The sequence below is a fragment of the Plectrocnemia conspersa genome, unplaced genomic scaffold (assembly GCF_051122295.1).
Source record: "Plectrocnemia conspersa isolate PC_06_02 unplaced genomic scaffold, ASM5112229v1 ptg000012l, whole genome shotgun sequence".
Lineage (NCBI taxonomy): Eukaryota > Metazoa > Arthropoda > Insecta > Trichoptera > Polycentropodidae > Plectrocnemia > Plectrocnemia conspersa.
The window spans coordinates 26711793-26736126 of NW_028277176.1; the positions used below are offsets into that span (position 1 = coordinate 26711793).

Below are 24334 nucleotides of genomic sequence, written 5' to 3' on the forward strand. Positions count from 1 at the left end.
GCTTTAGAGTGGAGAGTCGCGATCGCATCCCTTATTCTTCACTATCGCGGCCAGAACGTGAGCGCTTGAGAACGCTCCTCTTGCAAGAACCATCCCGCTTCTTAGCAAGCTTGCCAATTACAAGGATGGTTTTGATGGTAGCTATGAGGAGCTGGAAATATTTATGTGGGATGGTGCTTATTTATTTTCGGTGTGCACAATAATCGTTTTTTTATATATATTTAAGGGAACTAATTATATATATTTAATTATTAAGCATATATAATATTCTTGTACAATAATTAAGTGGGGCAATATAATATTTTGTTTATACTTTACATATTTCTCATCCTATTTTTTTATTATCTAATTACAATGTTCCTTAAATATTTTTATCTATATTTCTCCTAAATATTTTATATTATCAACTATTTAAATAACAGAGTTATCTATAAATAGTTTTATATTATTATCTAACATAAATTTAGTTTTATTATCATTTAATTTAAGTACATTATTTTTTAACCATATTTATCTAATACTTAATTTATTATTAAAATTATCAACAACTTTTTAAACAAACAGATGTATTTTACATTTTTATATTAATAATTACATCATTAAAATATAACATAAACAGCAATTTTGACTCCTGTTATATAATGTGGATACTTATGTTTGAGTTGATATATTGTATATGTATGTGAAATAATAAAATTAAACTTGTTTATATAATGGACACCATGACGCATTGGGGGAAAACCTGTCAAGTCATCATAATCAGATTTGTAGTAAATAAATAAATAAAATAACCTATGAAGATAGAAAGTGAGAGATACATACTACAAATTTTATATTCTGTACTTTTTTTATATTAATTACAACTTCTTCATACACTCCATAAGTATTTAAGATTAGATTAATATTTATTAAATTTAATTACGTATTCCAAATAAATTATACTTTATGTTAATTTTTTAAACGGGTACGATACTAGTGTAGATAATTGCGTAAGATGCACAATGATAATGATTTATGTGCTTAAATATGCTTAAACTGACATAAAGTTAATTTCGAGATATTCAGGAAGCGATCACAATGGTTTCACTTATAAAGAGCCACTCGGGACACTCATAATAAATATTCGGGGTTCAACGTTTTTCCACATTTATCTAAGCTACAAATAATAAACGTATAAAGGACACTTGAATCATTTGACCAGTAGAAATCAAAGACCAGAGAGACTCACAAGTTTTACTCTGAGGATTTGATTACGACCGCCTGTTATATAATAGTGCAATAAAACTGCATATTTCACCATTCACAAAAACATATTATATACATATGTATAACAAAGCCTTTCAGTGAGACATTTTGCATAGTCTATTCATTATTGTAAAGTGTGCTTTTGCACACTTCAGTCACATACATCAATTAAATAGTGATTAATTAAATTCAACATTTTGAATCTTAGGATTTCTATTGTGTATTCATATAATGAACTTCACCGCAACTTTATTGCCTCAGTTAACTCTTTATTCGATTACAAGCATTTGCAATTATTGTATCACGAAAGATATAATTTCCTGTTTACATAACAATACAATAAATGAGAAACAGCGCACACATATCGCATTTTTACGAAACAATTACGACGTTTTTAATCAGTAATTTATAACCGCTATTTTTTCTTAGAATAATCAATGAATAAAACACTAGTGTGGAAAATACACAAGCGCTACAAAAATGAGGTTTAAAATATGTCAGTTTGGCGGAGAAAGATGATGGCAGCCGATAAGCTGGCGGTCCTTGGACCCTTGCGGCAAAAAAGAGAAAAGGACTCGAAAACAAGGTGGGGGCCGATAACGCAGGACGATGTATCAGGCTCTCATGAGAAGCAGAGACCGGTCGGTTAGGCCGAACAGTTACTATATAATCTACACGGAGACCGGTTGGTTACCTGTCACAGGACCCGGCAACCAAGGGTCAGTTGGTATAGCTATACGTAGAGGTTTGCGAGCGAGACTTTGGGTCTGGTAGGTCTGAGCGATTAATAAATCAGAGGTTTCAGCGAGGAAAACCAATAACGGAATCCGACAAAGCTGGCAAGTTTTCGGCAGATTTGTGGGCTTTCGACGTTTTGAAAACTTTATGTTAATATCAAAATACGAGTATCCGTTTATATTTTGGAACAAAGATCTTGAAAGACTACGACGACTGCATTGAGCACAATAAAAACAGACTAACACTGTAAGAAACCATTAGGAATGTTTAATTGAATATAATAATTACTTAGGCACGCTTATCATTTAATTACATTATGCACGTGTATAAAACTGTAAATCGATAATCGATATATACAAGAATAAAATTATTAGTAAATAAAACCATCTCTCTATACATACATAATATACATATTGCTTTTAGACCCTATAAGATTATTACAAAATTCGTATTCCGCTACCCATCTAAATACATGCATATTATATTTTTTATATATTAATATTATAAATATTTCAGCTGGGTAACAATCAAAATCTACTAGTAGGTATTGTATTATGTTGAATTGCATGTTTTAATTCAATTTCACTAGTTTTATTATATATTATATCGCGGGAATCGAACCTAATGTGTCAGATTATCGTCCAATATAATTTCGGTGAAATGATTCAGGCAGTTAACTAGTATATGTATATGTTTAAATACACAATTTAACAGATTGGCAATACTTTGGTAACATTAGTCACATTAATACTTACCACAGCGATGCAAACTAACGCGAAAATTGTGTGAATCACCGGCAATTATAGCACCATTGATGAATTTTTCAAGTGACACATTACAAAAATTCTATGACCCCCTACAAATATACATATATAATTTTCTTGTACTACTGCATTATTATAAAGCATTAGAATAATTTGTCTACGTACATTTTTTTATATAGCTACACCTTAGGATCGATATTCCGTCGAATGCCAATAGTTACAAAATTCACTTAAGACTCCGAATATAATAGTCAGCTCAAAAGTATGTATAGTTTTTAGTACTATTATGTATGTATTGTAGTGAAACATTAAAAATCTATTAGGTATTTCCTTGTTAGATCCTATAGCCCATTCAAATTTGCAAATGTATATGTTGATAAACGAATAGGTTTTAGTACTGTTAATAGACATTTTAATAATATTTTAAATCATGTATATACAAAGCAGTTCTCGAGCTACGACCACCTCGACTTAGGACCATTCGGAGTTACGACGAAAAAAAAAGTTGTAAAAAAATTTTTTTTTTATGTCATATACTTAATTTCAAGACTAGTTTGATAACTGTTTCATTCCAGAAGTAAAGAAGAACTGTGGTGAAAACGACATAGCCTTTAAAATTTTATTGATTCTTGACAATGCTCCAGGCCATCTTCCACACTTAGGGGAATCACATCCAAATATAAAAGTGGTTTATTTACCTCCAAACACCACCAGCATTCTACAGCCGATGGATCAAGGGGGTATTGCTAACTTCAAAGCCCATTATTTAAGAATCACTTTTGCCCAAGCAATTGCAGGAACAGACAAACATCAGACATTGAGAGAATTTTGGAAAAATTACAACATATTTCATGCAATAAACAATGTCTCAAAAGGATGGTCCAAAGTAACGACGAATTGTATGAACGGCATATGGAACAAACTCTTAAAAAGATATAATGACAATATGTATTTTAATAAAGAAGGGGAAATAGATGAGATAGCAAATATTACTGTAAAATATGCTCAACAACTTAATCTGGAAGTTGATAATGAAGATGTAATTCATCTTTTGGAAAATGATGTTGAGGAACTCACAAACCAAGATTTGATTGAGATTGAGGAACAACGAGTTGCAGAAAAAAATGTAATGGAGCTAAAAGAATTAGATGAACTCGAAGAACCACCAAAAAAATTTGTGTTAAAAGACATGGCTGCAGCTTTTAGCCAAATCAATGATGCTATAAAAAAAATTGAAAATATGGACAAAGACATCGATAGATCTTCGAGGGTACACGGCCTTATTCAGCAAGCACTTGCGTGTTATTATGAAATTTATAGTGAAAAGAAACAACAAACTGTACAAACAAACCTGGACGTTTTTTAAGAAAAACAAGCACTATCACTGCACTCGCTGAAAAATCTCAAGAATTAACAATGGATATCAGTAGTGCAGATGATAAAAATACTCTAGATCAATTCTTATAAATAAATTATTTATGTAGATATTTGCTAAAAAGTATTTAGTTAACAACTTGAAGTCAGCAATAAAAGTGGTTTTTGTATTTCGCATGTATGCACTGTTTTTAATTATTTTTGTATGATTTTCGACTTACGACCTTTTCGAGTTACGACCAAGGTGGTGGAACGGAACCCCGTCGTAATTCGAGAACTGACTGTAAACACATTTTTGCACAGCTGCTCTTTAGGGCCCTCCTTAAAACATCGCCACACTGATATTGATTAAATGACAACGCTCAGTTATGCTCTAGGACCACGAGGATAAAATAGTCCACAACACCCCACTCTAATTTGAACGTATTTTATTTCGATTCCCTCATTATTTACAGTTTAATACACAAACTTAATATAAACAGTTGCAAAGCTTGAAAAAATAAATCGTTCCGACGTTGAGTACGGTTATATTTGTCTACTCTTTCTGAGGCTTTTCAATATATAATTGTACATATGTAGATATAACAAGAATAGCTTTCCTGAACTAATCAAAGGTTTATTTGCGTTAAATCTCAAACCCGAGCAATGCCGGGTGAGGTACGGACCGCAGTTTAAAATACAAACATCCGTATGTTAAAATAAATATAATAAGTATAGCATATTTTATTTTTATACATCAACGAAAAGTACTATTTTTTCACCACCAAAAGTTTTTTATATATAAATTTAAGTACCTACAAATGGTATTTTTTTACTTACATTTAAAAATGACTGAAGAACACCCTTTAATTCATATTATATTAATTGTGGAAATGAGTGCAATTAGTGCGCCTAAGAACGAGAAATAGACGGTCGCACCTGTTTTTTTAGCACCCAACGCGCGCAGTCATTTTGTAAAATTCTGGATAATTCTCAACATAACATTCACTTCTTTCTGTTTAACACTTTGTATGCGGATCGTGATAGTCGTGATAACACGGAAAACTAATTAAACAATCATTAAATCAATGTATTTTTCCTTCATTGAATCATCCGATTCAGAATCGACCATAAATTCGTCAATTTTTGAGATACCATTAATAATTATATATTTTTTAAATGATTTTTATAGTAAATAATAATATAAATAAATTAACATAATAAAAAATATTTTATAATAAATATTGAGATCCTCTGAATTGACACTATAATAAAAAATCACAAAGGGCGAATAATATATAAAAAATATATAAAATAAAATAACGAAATTTAATAATTGAAAAGTGTTATTAAATACTCAAACAAAAAAGTAGTAAAATAAAACAAGGCAATTCGTTGAGAATCACTGATTTTTTTTGTATGATTTACTAAAAATGCAATATAAAATAATGATAAATAAATAACAACAGAAATAAATATGGAAAATACATAAAATTAACTCACTCCCAGGTATATACTAACAAATTGCGTATAAATTAATTAAGGGTTAAGAACCGAAATTTTAATCGCGTGAATTTTTTTCGAAAAGATCAAATTTATATACTTTTTACTGTCAAATAATTTGAAACGTGAGATTCGGGTAGCTTTGGAAGATGGATTTAAAACCTACTTATACAAATGTAATATAATATAACCAGATGTGCGTTACTCGACTTTGCTTTAGTTTAAAAATCTGTCAACTGTATTGAAATGGTAAAGTAGATTACTGCTCTAAATAGTAAATATTTACGACAGCAGATGTGAGTAGATGAAACATCGCAGTTCTCAATTATTCGTATTTTCAACTATTCGAATATTGGAATATATTCGTAATTTTTTTCTCGGTTAAAAACCGATATTAATTAATTTAACCAATTAGTACAAAAAATCAATTAATTTGCCCATGTAATATTATTTAAATAAAAACTAATTATTGGTTAATAACAATTATTTTAATTAATCATTAATTACTTTCACAACCGTTACTTTTAGAATTACATATAATATGCATAACACAGTGATGGTACATATTTTTTTATCAAGGAGATTATTTCAGCTTTTTCAAATCACCAGGATTAAAATCAGATGCAATTGAATTAATTCAGAAAAGAATATGGAACAATTTGAATTATTTTAATACATAGTATATTTATTGAAATATTGTATAAACAATTGCAAATAATGTTTGGAATCGGATACGTATCAGCGTTTGTTTTGTGCTGATTTGCATGTAAATTAAATAGCTAGAAATAACAACAAATACAGAAACGCTACACAAACTTCACAAGAAGTGCGACGCACACTTCTGTTTTGAGATAAGCGTTAAACGATAATAAAAGGTGAGCCTTTGCAACATTTCATTTCGTTCAACGAACGATTTCTGCGAATTTCAGTCATAGTAGACAAGGCCGATAAACATTATATTCACAAATGTTTTCAAAGGCGTAAAAGCATGTTTTTAAAAACACTGGTACCTCAAATTCAAACGGAGTAAGGAATTGTCAGGGTTATTTCAAAGACCTTTGTCTTGTAAACTGGTGTTAATATTAGAGTAATGAAACTATTAGTCCTTAATCTCTACATTCCAAATATCCGTAGATCTAAAAGATGTTATATTTATCCAAATTAAGCTATTAAACAAACTGAAACAGCAAATTGGGCCACGGGCTAATCTCAAATGCATTATAAATAGCAGCGATGCTAACGAGGATAATCGAACGAGCAGTACCTACGGTCAGTAATCCTCCAATTAGCTTTCATTGTGCGCTTTAAACAATCCCGCTACACACAACACGCCTAACGAAGTGGCTCAACAATTAATCGTCCACAGTTGCGCAAAACACAAATACAATTTGAATCGGATGAAAACTTGAAAATTATGAAACTTGACGCCGTGGAGCAGTGACGCAAGCGGCTGAAATCTATCAAGGTGAAAATTGTGGCGTAACCGAAAGCTGTGCCATACACACACACCTCCGGTTGCGCCAAGTTTACGAAATCGATACCACCGCCACCAGCAGCACCGTGGCAGTGCGCTCGAGAATCTCCGAAAAAAGTCCCCCTTCTGCACGGTGGTGGGTTTGGTGTTCTCCATCAAAGAGCATCCGGGAACCCAGGCGATGACCCCGGTTTTCTCACAGGTGGACTACCTGAACGACCAGCCAACCGACCAGCTGGGCGACGCAACAAAAACAAGCACATACTCCTCCTCGCACGGAATCCTTTTGTACGCAGTTGGCTGCTACAAAACGGATACGCGCTGTTAAGGTCAAAATTGGACATGAGCTGGTAGGTGTAGCGTAGCGTACAGTGGTGGTGTTTGTGCGCGCGCACGCGGAATAAAGTCTTCGAACTCTCGAAGAAACGAACGGTACTCTACGTTCTGAAAAAAAAGTTACGCGACGACTGTCGGCAGGTTTGTGTTTGTTGCGTACAGAAAGAACGGGATGTGCTGAGCATAATGTAAGAAACGGGTCGGCGACCCGGTCACGTCATTAGATTAACGCTATGTCACAATTCACGTGCTATCTTATCCATATTGTGAAGATAATATTGAAAAAGGAGTAAGCGGAAACTTAACCACAATAGCTGATGACTCATCATTGATGAGCATATAAAGGTACACAATAAATAAAATAAGTTTGGAGTTGAGTTTTCTCAATATTTCTATATGGTTTACATTCTAGAAAGAGACTGAGGATAGACCCCTATGAAATGTTATTCTGGAAAACGAAGCTCGGAATCGTCTTATTGTTTTTAATTATTTTTCAGAAGCAATGATGGAACAATTTGATGACCTATATGACTACAACGTAGAATTAGTATACATAAACAAAGAGTGAATCTTCTCATGTTGAAGTCACTGTCAGCAAGTATTATTCTTTTATAAAGAACATATTACATAAGTTTGAATTTGGCTATTCCTAAAGAGGAATGATGGCACAGAACAAAAATTTATGAAAAACCATGACGTATACGTACATATTTTGCCACATCGGAATTAAAAATAAGCCTCTGTTAGATATTTTGGTTATCAATTATTCCAGCTATGAAATCACATATTTATAATCATTGTAAAATGGCGTCTATTAGATAACATCCAAGAAACTACACATATGTATATTGTGAGTCGTCACTCGGAACGGAATGATCTAGGTGATTTTTTTTGCTGCAATAATGGTTTTAATTTATTTTGCTGTAACCAAGCATCTTCAGCTTAATAATCATTGTCACGCAACCGCCGTAAAAGATAGTATCCCCAAATATCAATAGATAAAAAATATGTTTTATTAGCATTTATACGGTTTGATCGATTTTACATGTTCATGTTTAAAACGTACCTAGGTATGTTTTAAACGTTCAGTCAAATCTAACGTGTATGTGCATTAAATCGGAAGCAATGATAATGTTTATGTAATATAGAAGGAAAAACTCACTTTTCGGCCTCGGAGCCCGTCGCTGGGAATTCAAAATTTGAAGATTTCATTACGAAGATTGTTTGATGATTTTTTATCTAATTTAATCAATGTATTCTGCATTAAATCGGAATCAATGATAATGTTCATGTATTATAAAAAGAAAAACTCACTTTTCGGCCTCGGAGCCCGTCGCCGGTAATTCAAAATTTGAAGATTTCATCACGAAGTTTGTTTTATGATTGTTTATCTAATTTAATTAATGTGTTCTTCTAATCCTCAACACATTGTGTATATATTTAATTTTCATAGTTATAACACACCTAGTTAATTTTCAATTCGATTATTTATATTCAGTCAAATTGAACAACGCACATAACGAATTAATGAAAATTATTGTCGCGTAGCAAAATTTTGTTTATAAATAATAATTATTTGAAACTGTTGTCACGTTACTGTCGGCCATCTTGTTTTATATTTGAATGTTTATTTTTCATTGGCCGAAACAACAGAATGCAATACGGTTTGAAAATTAATCGGAGCAAATTTAATTTTTATTTTTATTATTATAATTAAATATATTTCCTTTGTTTACGTGTATATACACCGTTCATACAAAGCGATACGATTTACAGAGTAAATAATTGAACGGAGAATGTTAAATTTTAAGTTATGCGCGTCCGGAAGCGGAAGCAACGATTATGAAGTGGATAGCTCTCGAACTGACTGTGTTAACGCAAATATGGTATAGAGATGCTCCTCATATCATCATATCATGAAATGTACGATATTAATATATCGACTCGTATCATTTTCAATACCAGGAAAATTAAAAAGTAATATCAATTAGATAATAGACTATTACGCCAGAGCGTCACGATACATGTAATCAGTTTTTAATATATAGGAACCAAATGTAAACATACACATTAAATATATTACATAGTCGCATCTATCAACTGGCATCTAAATTGATAAAACAAAGTAGTGTGCAATAACTTGTGAGTGGATATGCGGGATGCTCGATTGCTTCCCAGCCCAAGTCATAATTTATCCTATGTACATTATGCCATGCAACATGTGGGCGAACGTTATCGTTTTGCAACCAAATCCACCATTTACCGACTATTATCCGCTTTTAAGCTTTCGATACATACTCGTAGAAAGATACGCTTTGATGTTTAACTTATATCCATCCAATATGCATACGCTTTCTCCCTCTCTCTCACACTCAAAGCTTTCGCATCGACTAAGTTTATAGCGAGCGAAGACCCTAAATCATTTTATTAGATACCGGTTCGAAAGCAGCTGATACCCTCCTCCCTATTATATTACTATACATATGTACGTATAGACGAACAGGTGATATCAAGTGCAAGCAGATATGAAAACTCGACCGGTCGACTTTCTCATGTACTACGTCAAAATCGACACTTATCTAGTTTAAATTTAGCCGTATCCCTGGAGCCGTGTTAAATTAGACGTTCCACGAATATAATTTAACGTTAATTGAGAATTATTTATAGATATGTATCATATTATAAGCTTGTTTGTTGTGTGAAGATTAAGATCTCGTGTATGGTGCTGTCGTGGTGTGCGTTTATTGGTTATAGGCGTTGTGGATATGTGATCCTAACCCTCTGCAGGGGGAAGGCTTCCAGGCGACAAGATCCAGGGACGATGGACACAAAGGCACGCAAATGGTGTGACATGTCACTAATGAAATAGAATATCAGTTACTGAGAATCAGATTAAAAATAAGAAAATATACGAATTAATGTATTATATTAAATTATATCATACAATCGATGTTATTTATAATACAGATATACCTAATGTACTTTTATTCCAGCTAACATTTCAATACCGAAGTACTTGATTGATTAATAAGTATATTCATTTATGATGAAGGAACAGTATTGGTTTACTGTGCTCAAAGTACGGTTATTGAGATTGTTATCTTAATTAGTTTTTAAAACACAAAAATGTCTCATGCGAACATCGATAATAAGTTTGTGGACTTGTGAATCTAAAATATCCGGCGATTTTTATAAATAAATGGACTGGTAAAAGTTGTTCGACCTTTATTATATTTTTTATTTTAAAATTATTAGTTTTAATTCAGTTTAATTATTAGCAATCACAGGAATTTTGTGTGTTATTATATATTCCATATTTATTTAAAACAAGTAATTTCTTAGAAAATATACATTTTTTGGTCATATAAATAGCTTTTCGAGGACGCGATAATGAACTTAATCTAAAAATAGATTTTGTAAATAGCTCCTTAGTAAATACGATCCATAGCCAGTCTGATCTGTCATATTTTTTAAAGTGACAGAAAAAGTAAGTGTCTTAAAATAGAAATAAAATTTTATAAAAAAAGTTTTTACATTATTTTTGTGGGATATCATATCAATATGTTCTAAACATAGCTCTTATAAATATATTGGTTAAGTCTGTAGTGAACCTGATCTATTGTGTTTCAAAATGGCAGCTATTAAAAACCTAAAAAAACGTTTATAAGTAGAAGATGAAATAAAAAAACAAATCGTTAATCTGATTAAAAAATCCACATTTAATTTTACAGCAAATCTGTGATAAAATCGTTTTTATCAGTTTGCAGAAGATATTTTTATGCTTAAAAAAATAAAGGTGTGATAAGATAATAATCTAGACAAACCAATACTCCTGTGTCCTTACACGTACCAGCGCATCCCTTCCAGCAAACAGCCAATTACAAGGCAGAAATTTAAATTTAAAGTCCATGATGATTGCTAATGTCCACATATTGGTAGTTCGTAAAATTGCGACATAAACTACTCAATCCTGTCACATAAGCTTTATTTATTTTTGGCGACAAATTAAATGGTCAGAATTAAAATCAATTTTAGGCTTATAATAAAAATCAGAATAAATATCAAATGGTTAGAATAAAAATAGCATACGATCAGAATTAAAATAATGAATGGTCATAATTAGCATGTGAATTAAAAAATATTATAACATTTATAAATATAAATAAGCAATAAATTATTTATTTAAGAAATATCTTATAAAATATTTCACTCGCAGCAAAACTGTTTAGCAGATTAGGTGTGATAAGCGATGGTCAGAATATTGAACACCCCATGAATAACCCAACAAATCTATTAAAATATATGCATGACGTAAATATAATTAGAGCGACAAACGAAGTGGGAATAACGACAGAGCGGAGAGCACGCTTGGCTTGTTGTGTTGACATCTGACAATGTAGACCAATCAAGCAAGTTGACCCTAAAACACCTTGATAATGACCATTATGCTGACCATCTGTCAACGCTGATCATATAATATAATTATGTACTGAGCAATGAACTGTAACGACTGAAAAAAATATTCTGACCATCTGTCAAAACAATTATTACTATTTAATATCAGTTCTGACTAGTCCAATTTAAATTCTAACCTTTTAATATAAATTCAGACCAAATAATATAAATTCTAATATTTATTCTGTCCGCTTATATTCTGTCCGATGTATGTATTCTGACTTTTTAATATAAACTATGAGCAATGGGAGTTTAAAAACATTTTTTTTATTTAGATGTGTCAGGCAGGATCATTGCCTCATGCATAATTATATGTTCAAAACTTTCAAAATCACCCGCGTTCAATTTTACGTCATTTGGGAAAGGGGGAGGGAGGTGGGTGGGGACTTTACCCTCCCTTGAATTTGGACAGAAAAATGCATTTCAATTAATGAAATACTATGAATCTTAATGAAATGGAAATATTAAAAAAAACGACTACTGACTGGCCAAATTTGAAAAACTGAAATGACGACCCTGGTATAGTAATAAAAAATCTATAATATATATTGCTTTTGACGTGGATTTTTGACTTCTGAGAAGAGATAATTTGATTTTTGCGCTTTCCGATTGGTCAAAATTTGGTTTAGATATGCTTCATTCACTTATTGTAAGTCATAATTTGAACGCTAAATAATCGAGCGTTTCCAGTACGACGGCACGATTTTATTGCATTTGACGTGGATTTTTTTTAAATTATTTATTGAGCCCTCATATTGATCAAAATTCAGTTTAGATATGTTTTCATCCGATTTTCACTTATTGTAAGTCGTAATATTGTTATAAAGTGTCTTAATATGAACACTAGAAAACCGAGCGTTTTCACTGCGATAGCAAGATTTTATTGCTTTTGACGTGGATTCTAAACAGGGACGTGATTTGGGGAGGGAACAGATGGGGGAAATTGCCCCTAGTTGAATTTGGACAGATGTCATTTAATGAAATCAAAATATTAAAAAAAAAACGATTACTGACTGGCCAAATTTGCTATCAAATAATATAAAAAAATAATTAAAAACTATTTTAAATTATGTTATTTTTCTAAATTACGGATGACGCACACATGCGTCAATCATTTTACCGTAAATTTTAGGGAAGCTCTGTTACGACAACGGCGCAACCAAGTAGGTCACTCGTTATATAAATCTCACGTAAATAACTTTCGAGATGACGACAAAGAAAGGACTATTTTTTTCACCTTTACAATACATATAAATACAATCTACTTTTCCAGCATCAGCACAATCACATTGTAACGATATAAAATGAATGAAGAAGAGAATAGAGAGAACGTGTTCATGGGAGGATCGATTCACAATAGCATCGGGGTCAAATTTGGACTATTTCAGTACGTTTTTGAATCCGCGACACACTCGGTAAGATCTAATCAATATGTGGATGTAACAGTTAATGCCCGACCGTGCCGACAAACTGGGTCAGAGCCGAAGCTGCTGGTGCTGCTGCTGGTATAGATGGATTTTTTCTCTCCGAAAACTAGACTTACGGTAAAATTGAAAATAATATGACTATATAACGCGTAGAAAGTGATTGTCAAGTTTATAACGGTCGTCGGTGGTTACCGTTCGTTGTGCGTTGCTTTCGTTGCGCTCCGCGCTCTATCGCTTCCGAAATAAATTTCATTTTCCACACTCGGAGAGAAAGAGAGAGTAAAAACGACCGTCGACCAAGAAGAGAAAACAGCCGGAAAAAACAATGCACAATGGTTGACGAAAAGCGGTCGCAATGTGAGAAGAGTGATTGCGAGTAAACAGCTAAACACGCAGATCGATCTCGTTGACCGTAGAAACGTCGGAAGCGGCGACGTACGCAGGGGCAAAACCCTGGAGCGAAGAAGACGAACGATCCGAGGGAATCCTTGCCAAAAATCGTGGGCGAAATGAGTCGAATCTTGTCACTTAGCAGAGGTCAATACGCCATCGAGGACGGGGAGATGCGAATGCAGACAAAAGATTCGCGCTGATTCGGCGTGTTTTGATACGCGATGTTGATACGGATTGACCTCCAGGGCATTCGTTTAAGACTGCTAGAAATAAACAAGACATTGAGAAAATGTGCACTGTGCATGATCATGAACTAGGCAATAATAAAATAGTGTATGAACTTTTAACACTGAACTTGTTTAGGACCACTGTCTTCCAATTATAATCATACCGTCAGAATTTCAGCACACAACAGTACAAAAAAAATATGTATCAATATCACTGAAATTTTCTCATAATTTATTTGATAGACTAACGATATATCCATATCCAATATTATATGTCTACGCTATTGTATACTTGCCAGAAATGATCAAAAATGTTATAACAATATTATCAAGATTTTTGATTCGTAAGCTCAGAAACCGAGCTCAAGCAGACCAATCGGAAAACCTCGATTACTTACGCTGTACTTAAGGAACTGATCCGGTGAAAGATTGTAGTTATTACATGTGAAAACGGATCTGATAAAAGCCTAAGCGCCATCATTCGCGATCGTGTCCTTTATTCTTGTCCGTTGAGGCCAAGATGTCAGCTTGAGAACGTTTCTCTTACACGAGCCATCTAGCTTCTTAACGAAAAAATATATGGGATGGTACTCATTTATTTTATATTTATTAATATTTGTATAACGGCCATCATGACGCATTGGGGAAACTTGTCAAGTCATGATGGTCATATTTGTAATAAAACAGTAAAAATAAAATAAAATACCCTAGTAGGAAAGTAAGGAGCTTTTATGTACATACATATATGTAAAAATCTACGATGACTAATTTTATATGTACATATATCAAATTTCATCTGATAAGGATATTTAATTATGGAGTGGAATCTTAGATTACGAGAGCGAAAGAAATGAGAATGGGAGCAAATTTGTTAACGTAAAAAGCATGACGAAAAATAATCTCTATATATTTCAGACACATTGCAATAAAAAAACTTATGAAAATGATGTTTTTCAACGCGTTTTCGAGCGCTGATATCTTGACCGTAAGTTAAGAACAAGGGTCGTAATCGCGACTCTATCACCTAAATCGACACCCACTCCTCAGAAACTACAAAAAGTGCTCCATTGAATACAATGAATTGTTTCACAACGCTACTATACAAATACGATATCAGGATCGAGAACATGACGAACAACATAGAATGGAATTCAAACCGAACCAAAGCGTCATAGAACGGAATTCGATGCAGTCAAAGAACCGATAAAACTTGAAGAGCCCAATATCCGTCCGCAGTTTACTCCACAACTTTACAGTCAATATCCGGTAGTGGGTGACAAAATGCTGACGATGTTAATGGTACGACTCGCAGCCAAATTATATACGCAGTTCTTATTTTAAGAATACAAATAAATCTCTTCCGACAAAATTGGCAGTCCTACGTCAAACATGATAAAAAAATACATATTCTCAATCACCTGTTCCAACAATATCTACTACTGCACATTATAACGGCAATAAAAACTCAAAATAGAAAATATTCGTTACGTCGAACACATTCGCACACAACAAACGGAGTGTAAAGAAATACTCCATTACACATATAATAGTAGCATTACGACAGCGTAATCGAGTACGACTGAAATTTTATTTAGCACTGAACCGAAGCGTTCTTGACACAATATGCCACGCAACGAAAAAAGCAAATTATCAGTAAAAAGCAAACCGTTCAACCGTCGAGGCGATCGATGCAAAGAAAAGGCAAACCGAAGATAATCATAAAAACGAAAAGTCATCTTTCTACATTAACTTTTTTATTTAGATTATGAGATTTCTTTCGTTTAACTTGGCTCGGATCAAATCAGATACAATTTGAAATAAAGCTTTCATTTTTTTATCGAAATTATTATGAGCGTATTTCTTTTAACTGCATCGTATGGATGCGCCTTTAGATCAATGGTGTGTTCACACACAAGCCACCCACCCTTTAATTAAAAAATATTTATTATTATTTATTTTATAGATATAGATTACAAAAGAAGTTTTATAAATATTATTATTAATAGTTTGATTTATGCTTTATATATTTTAAATGTATTTTATATCAGAAATACCCTCATGGGACACTGAAAGCTTATCTACACCCCATTATCAGAAAGGAGAATTATTTTTAAAAGTGTCAGTAAATATACACTTTTAATATTAAGTAATAGAAAATCACAAAAAAATCTTCCGTTAAAGTATGCATATTTTTATACATCTGGCATGTACACCTTTGGAAAGTTTTCTTATCTGAGTGTCTTCTATTTTTAAGAAAAGCAAAAATAATATAAGTTCGAGTGTTAAAAATTTGTAAACATTTTTTGTCATTCTCAGTCCCATATTAAAACCGTCTAATAAGTATGCATATTAGGCATGAACCAGCATTTACCTATGCAGCATTATAAAAAGAGCAGTGGTTGGAAACATTTTAAAAATAATCATACAAATTTAATTTTATCTTCAATGCTTGAGAAAATTTATTGAGAAATGAGAATTCTCGATTTGACATTTTTCTCGAAAAATTTAATAAAATATTACGAATATCTTAGTTTGTCTAAAGACATTGATATAGTACTCCATTTCTATAATATATATATGTATATATAAATATAATTTTTATATATCAATTCAATAGCAATATGTAATTGATAATAATGTTATTATTAACGTATTATATAACAATATTGTCTTAAATTATAAATGCATTTCATCGGTTTTTCAGAATTATTTCCGGTAAAGCTTCCATTATATCTTAAAATATAAATTTTATAGCCATCAGCAAGATACAATACAGCGGCTTTAAATCGATACCTCAAATATAAATTTAAACCCGCTATAATATTATTGTTCGTATATGTATATATTTATACTGTATGCATAGAAACTCCGATCTAAATATTTGAATACCGAAAATTTATTTTTAAACTATTCGTTATTGTCTATTTATAGAAGAATATTGCTGCTCTAAAAATATATTGTGTATTTTAACACAGTATCTATATAATATACAAGCCCATTATTATTTTTTTTGCATAATTTGTCTTCTTATCTTGGTTATTAATAACAGATATAGACTAACTAAAATTATTGTAACACTTTTTAATTGCAGAAATTACTCATATTTCCGAGTTATTATTATGCAGCTGTGAACGTTCTAAATGGCTGGTATTGAATATCTTTTAAATTAATACAAAACTATATATAAAGTAATTTATTACTGCATACAACACAACTACATGAGTCTTTTCGGCAGCAGCAATTATTATGCCTATACTACACTCTCTCAAAGGAACCGAAGTCGAAGCTGCTCTTTCGAGCGTGAGCGGTGAGATACTTCCCCTTTTGCTCTCTCGCGTGTTAAGTGACGAGAGAGAGAGATAATGATATGGTTTTTCGCAAACTGAGATAGAACGAGTAACTCGGTTCAATTTCAGTATGCGCGTAGGCGTCCTATGGTCAACACGCATGTCGAGCGCTCCATCGTGGTCAAGTTATAATACCACATACTTATCGGGGACTTTAACAGATTCTTACTGACATCTTTGAATATTTTAGGGCACCAAAAGCGTTTAATTATATTTTTGATAGTATATTCTTCTAACAGATATCGTTATTATATTTTTTTTCATATAAAATTAAATAATTAGTGGTACTTGATTTTGTTAAAAAAAATCGTTTCGAATATCCTTATGTATTTTTCTAGATCGGTTTAAATAAATGTCACACCATAGCTAATTCTTATTTAGAATCGATGGCGACAAATTCTAGGATAGTCACAGATGTGGTGTTCCTATTCTGAAGTATCATTTTTATGCCTTATGGCATTTTGCAAAGATCGACAAAGATTTTGCGTAAATTGAATATTTACGACCGAAAAGCTTTCACTGATATTGTATTAGTGAGTACCCACACAAACTTTTATAATTATCAGTAGCGTAATTTTAATAATATGACAATTTAAAAATTGCGATTATTTGGCACACTTTTCGATCACGCGCAAATATGCCAGCTGTACGTGACAGCAGCCGCCGTGCGGACGTCATTCACGGCCGCCGTCCGGACGGTATATGAAATTTGTGACAGTGTGGCCGCTACTCGGAAGTCGGCGACCTCGGCCGACTTCAGTTGATCATCGGTTCGGACAACTTCCAGAGAGTAGTGCAATCGTTAAAATTAAATTTCATACATATTTTAATTTTGGAATATTTAATGCTCTAATGTTTTAATATAGATGTATGAACCAGGCGCGGGCGGTGAGATACTTTCCCTCTCGATCGCTTGCGTGTTAAGTGACGAGAGTGAGTGAGAGATAAGAGCATGCTGACCGCATGCTCTTATCTCTCACTCACTCCCGTCACTTAACACGCAAGCGATCGAGAGGAAAAGTATCTCACCGCCCGCCCCTGATGAACCTTTATTCATTATTTAAACTGTATTTTTATTATTAAAATATTTTATCGTTTACTATATATTTGAATATTTAAAACAGAAAATGCATAAACGAGATATTGAAAATTTAAGTTTTATATGTGACTTATTGATTTTGAGAAATCTAATTTTTAATTAAAACCTAAATTCTTAAAAGGGAGAACGTATTAAATGTAAAATTCCTATTTCAGTGACTCATGGGGGTATTTTCGGTATAATAAAGTAAAGTATATAAAGCATGAATTGCTTGAAGCACCGATTCCTGTAAACCGACATACGTTCTGCTTAATTCTGAGAATTTGGTACAATATTAACAGTAGTTAATTATCATGTAATAATATTGTACTGAACATACATATTTAAGGGTGCTATAAATAAAATAAAAAATATTTCTAAAGAAGCTACTTTTGAGTTTCACACTGTCGCTCATAAGTCTCAAAACGTCAGCTTAAACATCTACTATAATAATTTCAAAGTTCAGTTTCGCTCAAACAAGATGCTAGGCCATCATTTTAAATGTAGTTGCTCCATGTCAATTAAAGAACAGATTGAAGATTTAAAAATAATATGATGCGATACTTCATACCGGGATGAGATAAACCTAATAAGTATCATTAAAAAATATGACTAAACCAACAAGTCTATGATGTATAAAATGTGATTTATTTAATTGTCCTTACCTCATACACGTTCGGATGCCACACCTTTGTTAAAAATCTGATCGACGGTGGTGAATAGGGGTAGTCGTTTGGAAATTTCATGTGAGCCTGCAAAGATAAACAAGAGCACACGATTAGCCTTAAAACAATACATTCGGCCTTTTCGGCTTCTTTGTCAGTTAAGTCAAATATGTGCATACATTCCGCCGCGATGTAAATCCGTCCCGGGAGCGTTTCAAAATTAAACTCTCGACGCCCACGCGAATACGACACAAAGCAAGGCGAACGATGACAAAAACGAAAATTTTCCCGACAAAATTAATTCATCGCTTTTGTGTATGTCGCGAAAAAGGTTGCGAACTGCCGGAGAGATTAGCTCGGCAATTTAGGGATTTACGTTTACAGCATAACGTGGAAATTTTCATGAGCAATATTGAACCATTAACTGCGATTTATATTCTACGTTACTTTCGACATTGTGGTGGCGCATAAAAGTCAAGTGTAATTTAGACGTAGGTGTGAGGATTGGGAATAATAGGGGCAGACTCAACGTTTTATTTTCTGATACATAATAATAATCCTCAAACCTCGAAGAGTTACATAGAAAAAGGTCGATCCTAGAATATATTCCTAAAGACTAAAATCCATCGAATATGAAAGGACAATACTTGATCTCCCACACACCCACCACTCAATAATATCATGCGTTTAGTTGATATCAAACACTCGACGAACATTTTTAAGATCAGAATAGCGTAGACCGTAAAGTTTATACTGGTAACCCAGAGGCCACGGGTTCGAGACACGGCACAAGACTTGAATTTTTATTTATAAAAATGCGCTAATAATAAAAACCGTTGTAACGCATTTGGGCTTACGCCTGTCAGGATACAACTGAAAATTAAAAAACCGTTGATCTCGACTTACAAGCACATATTTAAGTTGCAGAAAGAGTTTATTCACAATTCGAAGATTTTTAAAGAGGTTCGTTTTTGGGTGCCACTTGATTAATTATTAATATTTTTCCATAATTAAATATTTTTTTAATAAAAATATTATATGTATAATATAATAAATTAATAAAATAAAATAATATTATACGTTAAATATTACTTCATAATTCCATTTATAAAATAGTATTAACCACATCCATCCATTAATTATTTTTTAAAAATCACAATTTTAATTTAAGAAATAGTCTAAGATATTTTATTTAAAAAAATATTTTCATTATAGAAAAATGGCAATATTATATGAGGGTTAAAAAATTGCAATTGATATCGTAAGATTTTAATTTAGAAAATAGTCCATGCAGTAGAATTTTTTTTGATATTTTTAAAATCCTTTTTTTTAAATATATAAAAGTCAAGGTTCATAAGCAGTGATTTTTTTCAAATGAAACGTTAAAATCAGAATACCGGTAGCTTGCGACAGACAGTTTGAGGACCACTGTATTAGTACTAACTTTGAGTTATGAATGATGTTAGCATTACTGTAAATCAGACAGTTGTCAATAATCACACGTGTTGAAAGTGTCAAATGTTAATTTGCAATTACATATTTACAAAATGGATCGCTTAAAATTGTTCCGATTGTTCTACAGAAATAACAATTCTGTACAAACTGTGTATCGAAATTTACAGGATGATTATGATAAATTTCAAAAAAGGGAACAATTCGCAACGTAGTGAAAAAAATTGAAGTCTGGAAGCATTGGAGATAGGATAAAGCCTGTGCATCATCGTGGCGCCTGTTCAGTCAATAATATTGCTACTGTAAAAGTGTAGTCGAAGACCCGGAATTGTCGATTCGTCAGCGTTCGCAGCTTTTTGGACTTTTCTAATGGCTCCCTTTGGCGCATTTGGACTTCTACCTACACTCGTATAAAATTCAGATAATACAAGATCTAAAGCTTAAAGATCATGTATGTACATGGAAGAATATATGCAGATGGTAGTATAAAAAATCAGTAAAAATATGATTATGCTGATTTTTCTAAGAAAATCTTCTTTAATGAGGCACATTTCCATCTCTCTGCGAATATTAATAAGCAAAATTGCCGCATATGGGGCGAGAAAAATCCTCAGGTGATTCATGAGAGAGCATTACATGCCCAAAAAGTGAATGTTTGGTGCACATTGTAGTCAGGCGGCGTCATTGCTCCTTACTTTTTAGAAAACGATGAAGGTCGGAATGTAACAGTCAACGGTGAGCGTTATAGACGCATGATAACCAATTATTTTTTGCATAAAATCGAAGATATTGATATGGAAGACACGTGGTTCCAACCAGACGGCGCAACTTGTCACACATCGGATGCAACGTTGGATGTTTTGCGTGAAATTTTCTTTCACAGTCATTAGGTAAATAGACTGTTACAGATGATAAAATTAAGCGATAGCTCGAAAGCTGTATCTTATCTGCATATGGGTGTAACTAGTTCTGCTGAAAAATTAATGCATATAGCTAATCTAATCGACAATATATTTTTTTTCACCTCCAAAGCGGCAATATTTTAGTCTAATATAGTTTAACCTTTAACGTTCCGTATTTGGAAATACCTCATGGTCGCTTTTGCCGTAGGTCATTGATCAATGAAGGTCCTGCAATACTGCGTTTGTCATGATCAAGGTTCAAACATGAAAATCCAAACTATCTACGCTCTTAAAGTTTGAGAAACGCCTTGACAAAACCTGTCAATTAATACGCGCGCCGATTCGAGAATGCGACAACTCAGCCAACTTGTGAGAATACACATCAAGTTAATAATAAAAATAAATATTACACTTTAAAGTACCTACTACTTTAATATGTATGTATTTACATCGATTAAGCGAATTTCATATATATTATGTTTTAAAATTCAGCTCTTAAATTATATTTTACATGGGTAGAACTTTCGGTAAGTTTAAACATTTTGTATATAAATACTATTATGGATATTATATTTTATCCATTTATGGAAACACCTACATTCTTTCTTGACAATTTCCTCATTTTATCAATCACATTAAAAACGCTCACGCATGCTTTCACAGATTCTCAAACGTTCGACTTGCGCAACGTTCATCTAATAACAAAAATGCATATATAATTTCATTCGCACGCCACAATTAATCGAATAACGTAACGATTGTTAACGGTTATTACTACGAGGCGTTACGAAACGTTAGCGCCATTTTCACAACTGATAGTTATTATAAAATTAGAAACCTCTTCGAAAGTATTCGCTTTTTACTTTTACGTTGATACAATACACAAACACGAATCCGAAGCACAAAGCGTCTCAAGTTCACGAGTTACTTTGACCTTTCAAATTTTCAACGGTGGAAATTCTCACAATCTAAAAAAAAGGAAAATGGTAACGTATACATTCATAAGTATATTATACTTGACTTTTATATTAATAAAAACATGAGAAGTGAGTTTGTCGAACGTTATAAATTTTTTTTTTTGCTCTCAACGTATCAAACAAAAACATATCCTCGATCCATTTAAAATAGCTATCTGGACCTGCGAAGCTGAAGAGGTTGTTGATCCATGTTCTAGGGAATATCTATTTTCGACTTTACATCGGAATGAGCCGAAGCAAGCAATCAAACAACTAGCAGTATAAATATAATATTTTTTTCAACACCTGGAATTCTACACCGCCCATTAAAAAGAGGATTCGCGATAATTATCCATGCTATCTATAGTGGATTTCTCAGAACAAGGCTATTCTGCTCTGATAACTCGCGAATTGCTCGAAAAACAGCAGATAGACTGCCGGTCGTGATGAAGCTACAACGACCGTTATTCAATCGAAATCGTGAAAGGAAGAACACAATAATACGTAGGAACTGTTTTAATATACTATAACTATAACGTCGAAGCCTTTGTAAATATAACATTTTTTTTATATTAAACTTTATGCTTTGACATTTACCCTTTCTCATAAAAAAGTTTAAAGTAAATATGTTTCAAATATAACATTATTAACAGAAGCCACATGTAAGTACCTTGACATTTTCATTGATATTGTTGAAATCGCATAAACAGAAATAACCTTATCATGCCCTTTGAATTTAGTACTTACTTAAATTACGTACGATACTTTGAGACGATACGCGGATCTCTCCGGGAGTAAATTGGAACAATGAATAACGTTATGTAAGTCGCATGACATTGTAAATTCGCATGAAAACCTAATCTGAATAAAGGACCATTTTAACAGTATATTTTTTGTTTAAAATTATATTGGGAAATGTAAAAAATATCTATGCTATAGTGTTCCACTGTCTGTCTTAGCCATGATAATACATATGTCACAAATGATATATATTTTAGTTTCATGGAGCCGTGGTCGGAGCAACACCGAGCATTTTTTATTATTTAATAAGTGATTTTGTTACTAAGACATTTTAATGATTACAATCGTAGTTAAAACACCCACATAACATGAATGAAAAAATTCAGAAGGACAGCAACTGTTTTAAAAAATATTTTATTGGTAAAACTCGTCGTTCTGCAACGTTCTACACCGCTGCGAATTTCTGATCGCACTGATAATACGTGAAAATGTATTTTTTGATTCGCTGAATAAATTTTCTATTATTACAAACGTGAATTTATCCAGGAGCAAAACAACAATAAGTATAAATTATAAATATATACAAAGTCAAGTTGGATTGCCAATTACTGCCAATCCTAGTTCAAATCGTAATCGTCACACTACTGCTTACATAACAATCCCCGTGGCAACTACAACGAATTGTAAAAATATACATTGCGAATAACGCTATTCATATTCAGTGCAATTAAGCGCAATTGTGCAATTAGAGCAGTTGATAATATAATATAAATTAATCGTTTCTTAGATTGAAAGATAATAAATCCACTCTAAATTTAAGCTTTCGAACTATATTCAGATATACTGATAAAATGATTATAAATTGTTAATATTTATGAATATGGATATCTTCAGCGTTATACAAAGATCCAAGACATGCTAACTATAAAACACACAAATCGCTAGAAATCAGCGGAAGTCTTGGAATAAACATTGCCTCAATCACACATGTTCAATATTAACTAGCAAGATAGACGAGTGGTATAAGTCTCCGTCTATTGACCTGAAAGACCTGGGTTCAAATCCTATAAGGGTGATTTTTTAATTTCTATCGTGTCTTGGAGATCGATCGGAAAACATTACATTCCACAGAATGTAATGTTTTCAGTAACATCTGTGTAATGGCAATTAACTTGGATTTAGACAATATTAAAAATTTAACTGAATAAATAGTAGCTAATATATAAAATAAACGTGCTGCAACTGGCATCGTTACTTGAAAACCACGAGACAAAATAT

At 32.5% G+C, this 24334-nt stretch overlaps 1 protein-coding gene across 1 annotated transcript in view; it reads right to left on the reverse strand.

The window, feature by feature from the left end:
* The window catches only part of LOC148228705 (ubiquitin-conjugating enzyme E2 R2), a 58313-nt gene that overhangs the window by 21591 nt on the left and 12388 nt on the right, over nucleotides 1–24334 (reverse strand). The window contains exon 2 of the mRNA XM_088199547.1: nucleotides 19006–19092. Coding sequence (XP_088055673.1) covers nucleotides 19006–19092 — 87 coding nt within the window. The remainder of the gene's footprint in view (nucleotides 1–19005; nucleotides 19093–24334) is intronic.